The sequence below is a fragment of the Botryllus schlosseri genome, chromosome 8 (assembly GCF_051294905.1).
Source record: "Botryllus schlosseri isolate E-star chromosome 8, Bs_hap1, whole genome shotgun sequence".
Taxonomy (NCBI): Eukaryota; Metazoa; Chordata; class Ascidiacea; order Stolidobranchia; family Styelidae; genus Botryllus; species Botryllus schlosseri.
This window is the reverse complement of record NC_137243.1, coordinates 11,418,153-11,430,321: the sequence shown is the minus strand read 5'-3', so window position 1 is coordinate 11,430,321 and position 12,169 is coordinate 11,418,153. Positions and strand designations below refer to the sequence as shown.

Here is a 12,169-nt window from a genome sequence, read left to right as displayed (position 1 = left end):
TGAAATATTTAAACAACTGGATTTTTTTATTCGCGCTTCGCATGACTTATTGTCGCCAGATTTCTTGATTTTAATGTTTCCAAAATCTTTTGACTATAGCTACAATTAGGTCACAAATTAGCAACGTGGAACAAAGAAATTTTTCAGGGAAAATAGGATCAAAATTGATGGTAATATACAATAATACCAATATTATTGACAAATTTCATTCACGAATTTGGAAAATTCTGCGCTGTGAAGCCAAACTGAACTTGAATAAAAATAGGCCTATACGATTACTTTGCATTGTAAGGCAACTGGTCCATCATATAATGGGGGTCTAGGGGCAAAGCCCCATAAGTTTGAACAGACCACTACCAATGTTTTTTGGGGGGTGAAGGAGGGCGTTTTCGGTCCTTGGCACGCGCAGCCACTCATAACAATTTAATTAGAAGATCCACTGAATTACAATCAAATTTTGAAACAGACATGTCATCAAAGGTTCTGGTCTCATCTCCCTTTGTAAGATATCATACCATCGCATAAGTTGAAACAGTATCACATTTGGCACAGTCACTAATTATTGTCATGGCAGGTAACCAGGTAAATGAATAGCTTCAATCAAATCAACAATAACTGATATAATACAGTGATAAATTCATCAGATACTCCAACCTTCATCCTCAAATATGGAAAATTGATCTTCCAATGACACCTTCAAAACAGCATTGCATGTCTCCTGCAGCACCTTATCAACTTCATCCTTCTGTACATCCTTTATGAAGCTCTTTTTCTTTGCTATAAATATAATGTCATTTGCATCATTGGCTGATTTGAGTACATGAACAAGTATATCCTAGTATTCAAAATGTACCAGTGGTTCTCAAAATGGGTGGCACGCCAACCTTGGGGGACATGAAAGCATCTGAAGGGGGCGAGAGGCTGCGGTCAGTGTTCTGCGGTCAGCTGCAGTCATCGTGCCGCCTCCAATTCATAGTTATTGCCATGTATATAGTCCTATTTTCATATTTGAGAATCATCTCATCAACAGTCATAACCTTCCGTGCCATCAAACTATTCGTTTGGATTGCTGGCATTCTGGTTGCATTTTGTGATATGACGATCAGGGGGGCGTTAAATTTTCACTATCATAAAGTGGGGCGTGTCTAAAAAAGAGAACCACTGAAACAGATGATCATACTAGGACGGTACCACTGCACATAACCCGCTTGCACCATCACGCATTATTATAGATATTTCACCTCAAGCTAAAATATAAATCTCTTCATAATCTGAGAGAAAGTCTGAGAATGACTTATTTCATTTTAGCCGCATTCAATGTAACTTCATATAATAGATGCATAGCTATGGTTTTGTTCATGTGTCAATGACGCAAGTAACTCATTACAATAATGGTTGTTCCAGGTTTGATGATCAGGACAGGTGGTCACACTGTTTGGACAATATACAATTACGGTAAGTAATATTATATTTGTATAAATATATTGAAACCCGAAGCTTTTCGAGTTGACACTCTTCAGGGGCAATCGTCAGCGAATGAGAAATACTGTTTGGACGATCCAAAACCCATGCTCTGTGCGATGACAGATGTAGAAGTTGAATGGATAGTATATTGATACCATTCTTAAATGAAATTATACAGACCTCTCTGGATAACCCGGGTCTCTGTCAGTAAGGTCAACCAATCAGATAAATTGTCGTAGCTCTTCGCTACAAGAATGCACAAACATTCAAGCACTTCACCCTCCATCAACTTCTCATTTCCTCGAGGTTGAAGCAAGCATAAAAAGGAACTCTTTTGTACTCGGTTTTTTTAAGATTGCTGTATTAATCTCTGGTCAAATAGATAAAATAAATTAGAGTAACTGATCACCAATTCGCAAGACATCAAATTATGACGCACTATTGAGTCAAATTTCCGAATGAAGATTTATTGCAGCGAGTATATTGATAGTGTGAGAAATGCATCCCGTTGAATAAAACTGGATGATGTATTATGAAATTTCGTAGATTAGCTATACTGCTACGGTGGTTGGAAGGTAGAAAATACCTGCCTTACAACAGTTCAGCCACCGCCTATTTTCAGATGTGATTATAAACTAAGTCCTTCTACTCTTTCAGAACATTTTTGCCTACTTGCAGTACTTACCGAAGTGGTGATTCTTTCAGACTACTTCCACATCTAATTGAACTATTTTGAGACAAGTCTACAGTCAATTTCTATTTTGGATTCTGTCAAGTAAGGGGTAGTGTTTGTTTTGATTTGTAACATATTTACAATTTATCAAGCAAGTAACTCAGATAAATCTGAGATACCTTGATCCAATCTACTCACTCAAACTACTCAAATTCAATCATTTTCATACCTCACATATTCTGCATTCATTTCAAATAGTAGGCCTACAGGATCTTTAGAAAATCAGTTTTTCTACTTGTGACTAAGCAGAACAGAATAGTTATGTTTTACCTCTACTTGTGCTGGAACAATATCACTGAATACTTAGACCACCACTCTGGTTGATGAACAACATCATATAATTATATGGTGTCACACAGCATCGTAATAATGAATTGATCGAATTATCGAAAAAAGTAGGTATTTTTGCAGAGCTTTGCAAACTTGAGGTGCCAGCACAGGTAGTCAGTAACAAAGTACCGCTACTTTTTCGAAGTTTTCAACAGGGTTGTAATGACTCGAGTCCAATTCTAGTCATTTTTTCAAATGCCTAAAATGACTCGACTCGACTCTATTCAATTTCTGTATTGACTCGACTTGTACTCGAGTCATTGTGCATGACTCGAACCAAGTCATATAACTCGAGACTAGGACGGCCAAGACAGACATTTCATTGTAACTTAGAATAATAGTAAAGTCACCGCATTATTGGTATTTCGTCTATCAGTTCTAATACTTGGAAAATAGTGCCAGAAACTGCTAAGACTGAGGAAAATGACCATATTATGAATGCAAGCCATTCTACATCACTTGAGCAGAGTTGAAAAAAGTGGGTTGAACCGAACTGAACTCGAAATTGAACATTGGACTCTTGGACTTGTACTCGGATTCGAGTCACAGCACTATGACTCGGACTCGACCCTCTACTCATCGACTTGGACTTGACTCGGTGGTGAATTGAAAATGACTTGACTTGACGAGAGTCAAATCTATAAAAGTGAGATAGTCTGGTGACTCGGAACCTTGCGACTTGGTTACAACCCTGGTACTCAACTAGTTTTCCTCTACTTGCAACATTTAAGTAAATCTAATCAAATTTTCCATTACTTCTACTTTGTCCTATTTTATGACACTCACTTTTCGCTATTTACAGTTTGTCAAGTAAAAGTATTATGTTCTTTCAATAAAAGATGGAGACAGAGAGGCCAAGGCGGAGGAATTCAGGGACTGTTTTTGGGAAGAGACCCAATATGTTTCCACAGAAGTCTCGGTCATTATAATTAATTTATGTAACAGTAGCGGGGTTCATGTGCACAATTCCAGGCCGCATAGTCATCCATATGACAGCCCTTTCCTAATCGCGCAATGCTCTAATACATTATCCAATACAACTTATCCGTATTGATCATCGTATTATTAATTACAGACCTTGTCTGACCGTCACATCTTATGAAAATGGGCACTGGGATGAAAAAAAAAACGATACACAACCACTGCTATATAGCAAAGATATCATTTGGATCACATGATGAGGTCGAAACCATACATTGCTGCAAATAGGTATCTTCTGTATGGGATGTACGAACGCACCATAGAATTATGTGTCGCTACTTCTACTCGAGTAAGCTCATTCTACTTTGACCACCTCCAACTACCTCTAGGGAAGACTAATTCATGGGATTAGCCCATTAGTAGCGTATGTATGGTCAAAGCAGTTTGTGAGTCTTGATACTACTATCGTAGAGGGGATTCGGCATTAGTGCGAAGTAATGTAGCATCCTAGTATAAGTGGATAAGAATAGATGGTTAAAGATTGAAATCTTTAATCCACAACAAATATGCCTTTGTGTTCGTGTGCTGATGGCAGTGTTGGGATCAAGTCACTACCGTTGAGTCTCATGTCATCTCGAGTAAATGCACATTTTGACTCGAGTCAAGTCAAGTCACTCGATTTTCAAAGATGAGTCAAGTCACTCAATTTTTGGAGGTGACTCGTGTCAAGTCAAGTCACTAGCTCACTACCCAGACAAGTTGGATTTTCTAAGTACAAGATATGATTCAAAGTCATTGCATTTTGCTAACTGTTTTAAATACCGTAATTTTCCATGTATAATGCGCAAAATTTTACCGATTTTTTGTCCTAAAATCGGGGGTGCGTATTATGCATGGGTACAACAAGCCTCGAAATATAATTTGAAATCACACATTTCCCTGCGGGATGGTATTTGTCTTGTGAGGTTCAGATTGCCAAGACAGCAACATTCGACGCCAGTCATTTAGGCGCCTATGGACATTGGACAATTAACCTATATGTATTTTGTATATATAACGACGTTTTCGGTCAGCATAAGGGCAGTCCTTTTCGGCCAAGGTTTTCTTGCTGCCAATCGTTCTGGCACACTTCTTGGAGTCGCATGTTACATGGCCTAAAACTTTATGTTTTGGTGTGTCGTGGCGCAGTAATGGCCAACGCCGATATGCCCATTTCTAGAAATCTTGCGTATTTTTTCTTGAGGGAAGAGTAATAACCAAGATCTTTGGCAACTTGAAATCGCGCCTAGCGTGAAAAAATTTTGAAAAAGCTGCATAACTTTTCAAAAAATACTCTATAATTTATGCTAATTCACGAAATAATTTTGGGCCCCCTTCGAGCTCGCCCCCCTCCCAATTAGGGGGTTTGAGGTGCGGCAATTACGGTCCTGTATATGATAATTGATAAAAATAAGTTTCGGAGATAATAGGCCTATGGCTATGACTATAAGAGGTGGTCAGTAACTTTCTACTTTTACAGACCACAGACTACTCAAGTAAGTTTGTGAACTTTCACTACTTACTAAAGTCGCAATGATTTTAGATTACTGTCACTTCTACTTGAGCAGATTTTGAGACGAACTACTTACTCTTTTCATTCAAGAGAGAAGTACCATTTGGATGGATTTGCATCATTTTTTTTGAATGAGCAAACGCGCTGTAATAACCGGGTGAATGCATCTGCATCATGGTTATGGACTAGGTTTTCCAAAATTGAACCATTTGTGCGCCATTACCTATATGCCATATCTTATTTAGCTATTTTAAAAGGAGGTAAGATCGTTGACACCGCCAAAATATAGCCGGGAACGTTCGGTGCGGCGCCATCTCGTTGTTTCATTGCGTCGCATTCCCTGAATGAGAGATTTTAACGAATGCTATTACACTATTTTACGTTCACACACCAACTCAGTTCTTTTTCAGTACGTACAGTTGCTCTTTACAAAGCATAAAGGACTTCACTGACACGGAGGTGATGAGACGAGCGCGTGACGATACGTAGGCCATGATGTGAAAACATTGTAATATGTGCGACTTTCAACGAGTTGTTCGAGAATTGCCAATCCAAATTAGCAATCATTGGCGTGAAATTGGTAGACGACGTGTGTCCAATAGACGAGAGCGGGTGTCGCATCGTTCATGCGTAGACAAACGAATTCGCGAGCGACCGTGTGTGTGTAAATTGTAGACGGGAGTATCGTTCGAGCACCATTGCGTGCTGCTTACCGTGAAAGGTAGCGCGAGAAAATATCCTCATTTACCACGCGTCAACTTCTGCTACGGCGCTAACGATCTGCAAACAGAGCCACTCAATGTCATAGTTGGGTGGTTCTGTCTTCAGATACCTGGCACGCTGTGTGTACATTGTACAACCCGAATTAGTTTCATTTGCTGTAAACAGCGGGTTTTGTTTGAAAGCTTCTGACGCATGTTCTAACCGCGCACCTCGTTGAGTGTAGGAACGCATCCGAAACGGAACGCGAGAACCTGCTCTATTGATTACAAACAATGACTTCCCACACAAACGAAAGTTGTCGCGACTGCATACTCGACCTTAGGAACATATTATTTATATGCAGGGCAAAATGCAATGAATAATTTGGGCGAGAACCTCGGACCTTTCAAGAACTTCTGGCTGTCTTCTTCATGAGCACGACCATTCAATATAATCGTTACAGGTATCGGACGGTAGATTCGTGGATACTAATTATGATATGTATTAGTCGCAGCATTATTGACAGTGCTTTTAAATTCTGAACAATGGCCATCCTTTTTTATCGTTATCTGTGTAAACAAAGTAAACTTTGCGCACTCTTCACCACCGATGCGACAGGTACTGTTGCGTGAAAGTTGTGGTGGTTACGCATTTCAGTATGGTTATTGATTATGGTGTATTTGCCTATTTGGCCCTTGTAACCTATACCTGATCGGCGGCTATGCAAGACAGTTGAACAATTGAACACTTCATCGGTCCCAATGAGCGACTTTTCGCTTCTAAATTACTGATTCGTCTTACTAAATCTATCACATTCCCCCGCCATCAATATTAATCGCCACACACATTTCGTTTCAGTACTTTAGAGCCCGTGCTTGCTATAACTAAACTCGGTCGTGTATGAGTAGATGACCATATATTATCTGAAATATAGCTACGCTCCTAGAAGCCTCAGACCTCAGCAATCGCTGAACACTGTTTGTACTGTTGAATATAGTTCGCGCAGCGAGTAGCGATAGCATTATTAGTTCCTCTTTTTGCGAAAATACGTCAGACGGTAGACGTGCGTGTTCAACGGATTTATTTGAGCGTATTTCTCACTACCAATATACACGCAGTGGCTCATTTAATTTTCTGTCGGACATTCGAGGTGGATCGATGTTCACAATCCGTCGAAGCGTACGCCCACTTCGCCGTACGGTGAAAAATTGAGAGTAGCCGACAACATCGCACGTGAACAAACGTTGCCGCGTTTGCTTATTTTCTTTTCACGCCCTGAATCGATAAAATCATATAAAATACGGAAATGACTCGACTCTACTCGAGTCAATCTGTGTATTGACTCGATTTGGACTCGAGTCATTGCGCATGACTCGAACCAAGTCATATGACTCGCAGACTAAGACGGCCAAGACCGACATTTCATTGTAATTTCGATGAATAGTCAAGTAACCACACGATTAGGATATCACCAAACAGAGTTATAAAAAGTGGGTAACCAAGACTTTACTGGAAACTGAGCGGTCAACACAATGGCTTGGACTCGGACTTGAGTCATAATACCATGACTCGGACTCGACCCTCTGCTCGCTGACTTGGACTCGGACTTGACTCGCTGGTGAATTGAAAATGACTCGACTCGACTCGAGTCAGAACTAAAAAAGTGAGATTGACTTGTGACTCGGAGCCTATTGCGACTTGCATGGTTACAACGCTGGTGCAGCCCGAGACTAAAGCATTCCAGCTGGTGCATACGATGTTAGCATGCCGTTCGATCTGTCATAATCGCTAATATGTTGGAGTTATTTCTGCGTAGGCTATATTAAGCATATTTTGTATTATGGGGGATGATGACCCATGCAAGAAATCCGGTTCCACTAAATTTAAGTTCACTTTATTGAGAATTTTCATCAATTCAAAACACCACAAGACTGCGATACAATGAAAAGATAGGAAGGTGTCGAAACGATCGACTTATTGTAGTTATATAGTCTTTGAAATCATGACACCCACCCGCGCCTAGGCGATGTAAAGAGTCCAGAGGATACATGCATGCACTGCACACTGAATGAAAGCGCTTAAGAAGACAATACAAAAAGACAATTAGGCGACAAAATGAGGTGGCATGAGACGAAACGCGAGGTCGATATGTCGGGTCGTGGTCCGGTAAACTTGATGGCTGACTAGTATTGATTCAGTAGAAATTGCTTGTATTTGTATTTAAAAACGGGGGCGCAGACTAGATGACCTCACGGCAGTAACGCAACTCCGTCGTCAAAGCATCTCGAAAAAGGATATCATATCTCTCTCTCGACTTGAATGCGGACATGATCGTTGTTTGTCGCATAGCCGGCGAGATACTGTTCCATATAAAATGATCCGGCATATTTGATAGAGCGGTGATCTTTCCTGCCGGCCATAGTTGAGACGTAAGTGGCGCAGTGTGCTAAGCGACACCGTCATGACACCAATGGTTGTTGGTTCTAGTCTCGGCTCGACCAAGTTTCTATGTGTCGGAGGTTTATCTGGGCTCCTCATCGCCGACCTCGCTGCGATCGCAGTGACTTAAAAAGCCCAGAAAGTACAGTGAGCCGAGCTTGAAGGTCGGCAGCAAAGATCCGATGAATGAAGGCGCATGGAAGAGATGACTGATTCGTGAAAGAGGGAGTGCAAGAAGTCACCATGAAAATATGCATTGAACTGTTGAAATTGCCATTATTCCATTGTCGTGGACCACAAAGCCACCACCCCAATTGTGGAACAGCATCTCGCCGGCTATCCGACAGTCGTCGAGTATGTCCGCATTCAAGTCGAAATACGAGCAATTTCTTCTAAATGATTATACAAGCCAGCCTTCAGGATTACCGGACCACGACCTAACATCGACCTCGCCCTCCGCCACATGCCACCTCATTTTGTCGCTTGCGTCTTATATTCTCTGCAACTTTTCATTCAGTGTGCACTGTGCATGCCTCTTTTTTACTTCGCCTAGGCCAGGGGTATCAAACATATACGGCCCGCGGGCCGCATCTGGCCCGCAGACATTTTCATCCGGCCCGCGAAGCAATTCTAAGTAGATTGTAAAAAAAATTCTTATATGATCCAGCACATTCGTATAAGATGTTCAGCTGTTTTACGGGAAATACTTTCATTAAATACTTCCTCAAGACAGCAAATTTCGAGCATGTTCACTGTTCAGTTCATAGCCCACTTATAACCAACTGACTATATGGCGTTGTGGTTTCACTCTCTCTAATTTGAGAATACAAAAAGTGCACACAGAGTTCAGAGTGTTATGGAAAATGGACCAAAAAGTTGCTATTTAGAGAAGGGAAAAGCCAATGCGGAACCGTTATATGCAATTTACACGAAGAATATATGAGTTACATAAATATATATGATCGCACTGTTGTGTGACTTCCAACCCAACAGGTCCCAGGACTTATAAGCGAAACCCGACCCGTGATATTGGCCGCTGGCTTAACAATAACTGAAATTTGATGATTTTAAAAAGAGGGGGTCGGAGCCACTAAACCTGAAACGGTATTATTGTCTTTACCTCTCAAAGACATGTTTATACTGCTACGAGAATAATTATTCTGGCCGTGATGAAAATTTGATAACAAGTCGCTGCAATATTGATCATTTCAGTATAAAAATAAATATTTGGCAAAGAGCCATATCTTATACCCAAAAGAGTCATAGATAGCTCTCGAGTAGGGCTGGGCAAAATCGAGTACCTGAGTGATTCGATTCTGAATCACGTACGTATTATGCTTCGAGTCGAGTCGAGTATTCGAGTATCGTTCATTATGACGTCATAACAGAATGAAGTATACCAAAGTTCAGATATGTAACTTTTATGCCAGAACAAAGAATATAATGCCTATTATCCATCAAATTAAAGAGACTTTGGTATTTTTCGACCATACCAATTTCATTGCACTTCGTGACAAGGTTATGAGATGATTATGACTTCGCAAATATGTTATTTCATGTAACGTTGGTAGCTTCGTGCTATGTTTCGTATGCTTCGATGCGTCCAATCAGGGTTCTAAGCCTTCCACATTGGAAAATAGTATCAAGACTAATTCTCGGTAATTAATTAACTTTTAGTGGCGAGGAGCTTGTAATTTCAGTACTCGAAAATATCGTCTTTTACTACTCGACTCGAATCATTAAAATTAATACTCGATTCAGATTCGAGTACTCGAATCATTGTGCCCAGCCCTACTCGCGAGCCATAGGTTGCCGACCACTGATCTATATGCTTGATAATTAGGTATTCTAGTGAAAAGAAAGGTCGCAAGGTAACATTTTGGAATCAGTTCGGGAGCGATTTGAAGGCTTGAATCAGGCCCGCGACGCAATTTGAGTTTGACACCCCTGGCCTATAGGCTAAAGTGGGTGTCTGATCTTAAAGGCGCAAGTTGTTTCGACATCTTCCTATCCTTTCATTTGTATCGCAGTCTTGTGATGTTTTGAAATGAATAAAATATTGATTGATCTGCTGACTCGAGTCAAAATTATATTAGTAGCATTTGCATTTTACTTGAGACTCGGCCCTTGTGACTTGGGTCTTGGTTAATATACCCTGCACAGAAATATTACACTATCGTGCCCAGTTGGCATGGCACACATTACGATCACCTCCCTGCTTTCCCGGTTTTAAGACAGTTCGTCGGCTGCGCTCGCACTACGAGTTTATAGAAGTACAGTGCATTCATAATAGGCTAGGAGTCTTGAATTTCAAAATCGAAGAGGGGCCACAAAATGTCGGAAACCATCACAGCTAACAGTCCTATGTGACATATAGCCTAGGCTAATCAGTTATAAACGTAAGCGCAATTCTGGCATAGCAATTTCGAGTGATATTTGTACGTCGCGTCTGGAATTATCTGAATAATTGACCTTTATCTCGAAATATGTGATCGGAGTGGTATTTGAAAATCAAAGTTGAGTCTCCGGGAAACGGCCACAGCCCACAGGTGTAGCTAAAATGACTTGAAATAACGTATAAGCTTACTGCGCGTGACGAGATAGCGTCATGGTATAATCTACAGCTGCAACACAAATGGATTGTAGGTTCGAGTCCTACCGAGGTCGAATCCAGAATTTCTACCTAAGTGGAGGTTTAGCCTCCTCCTCGCCAACTCATTCGCAGCATTTTTCCTTCAAGCTTGCCTGGACCCCAATGTTTACGGTCATCTCGACGTGACCATATTTGCGCTATAATGCGCTTTGAAAAATGCAAAATCCACCCCTGACTATGCCACCGTTAATAGTGATGACTCTGAGCTAGTAATCGCTGCATAGAACAACTCATAACAGAACACCATAATGGCGATTCACGCCTAACGACGGCATGTGTTGGTTGCATTTCTAAAACTAATTATGTTTGGTGGAGCAACTAGAACTGGAACTACAGACTTCTTAAAATCTGCATCTAGAAATAGAACTACTGAAAAGTTATTCGACTGTCAAGTGTCAACTAACTAGACTGCTAGTTTGTCCGCCCAAGTGCTCACGTCTGCTTAATTGCCGAATTCCAACCTCGGCATTGCTGCAAACGTTGCAAAACATCACCAGCGGGTGTCGCTCGACTGCTACGCTAGTAGCGCAGTTCGCCTTCGTTGAGGACTGACGACTGAGGATTCGCAGTTCACTCGAGGTAGTTGTTTTGTGAGTTGTCGTTGGCTTGTCCTCTAATTTGTCGCGCCTGCGGCGAAACTATGCTCTACCTTCGCGTTAACAGAGTTTTTAACTTGTCTTTGAGATGGTATAGCTTGCGCTTAGCAGGATGTAACAAAACGTGTCAGATAATTTTAATAGTCGAAAATCTGGCAATGGAATGTATTGTTTGTTGCTATAGTACTGTAGCCTACTTCCAAAAGCGTATAGTTTCTGTTTTACTCGCATTTTTGGTGATGTGAATGTGAAGAGTACTTCACGATAGCCTTAAACATGATACTAATTAACTTTCTCAGAAATAACTCGGTAAGACTTCCATTTATCTGATTTATGATGATTTAACCATATATATCTGAAAAGATCTTACCTGCCCGAAATTGTAACATGTGACCTGTTAACCTTTTTTGGTATCTATAGCATATAAATCCATTCAATGACCAAAATCACCACACTAACTGTGGGCCGAACTTTACAATCATGACTTGAGTATAATATACTTATATATTGAGTACATCAATATTAATATATGAATGTTTCATGGAATGTAAGATATTTTGACTTATAATTTTAAGAGCTGTTATTTATTGAACCTATTTTAACATTATTATTGTTGATTATTTGACATGACCTATTGAATCCATCAGCTATGGGCCATACTATATGTAGGCCTGAATATGCTCATTGCTCATTGATGTTGTCATCATTTTTTATCTAAACCATATTGTCATTCAAGTTGTGGAGATTGGAGATTGCTGGTTGTATCAGCATTCATAGTT

General features: G+C 40.5%; 2 protein-coding genes across 11 annotated transcripts in view; one reads left to right on the top strand and one right to left on the bottom strand.

Moving 5' to 3' along the window:
- LOC145444330 (E3 ubiquitin-protein ligase rnf213-alpha-like) overlaps positions 1–3,420 on the bottom strand; it is a 70,083-nt gene extending 66,663 nt beyond the window's left edge. For all 9 annotated transcript variants that reach the window (XM_080322284.1, XM_080322287.1, XM_080322289.1 and 6 more), the window contains exons 1-2: positions 1,645–3,420; positions 655–777 (exon numbers count right to left, since the gene is read on the bottom strand). In XM_080322284.1, the coding sequence (XP_080178410.1) occupies positions 655–777; positions 1,645–1,750 (229 nt within the window). In that variant the 5' untranslated portion in view covers positions 1,751–3,420. The remainder of the gene's footprint in view (positions 1–654; positions 778–1,644) is intronic.
- The window catches only part of LOC145444355 (uncharacterized), a 141,358-nt gene that overhangs the window by 98,725 nt on the left and 30,464 nt on the right, over positions 1–12,169 (top strand). The gene's annotated exons all lie outside the window — the stretch shown is intronic.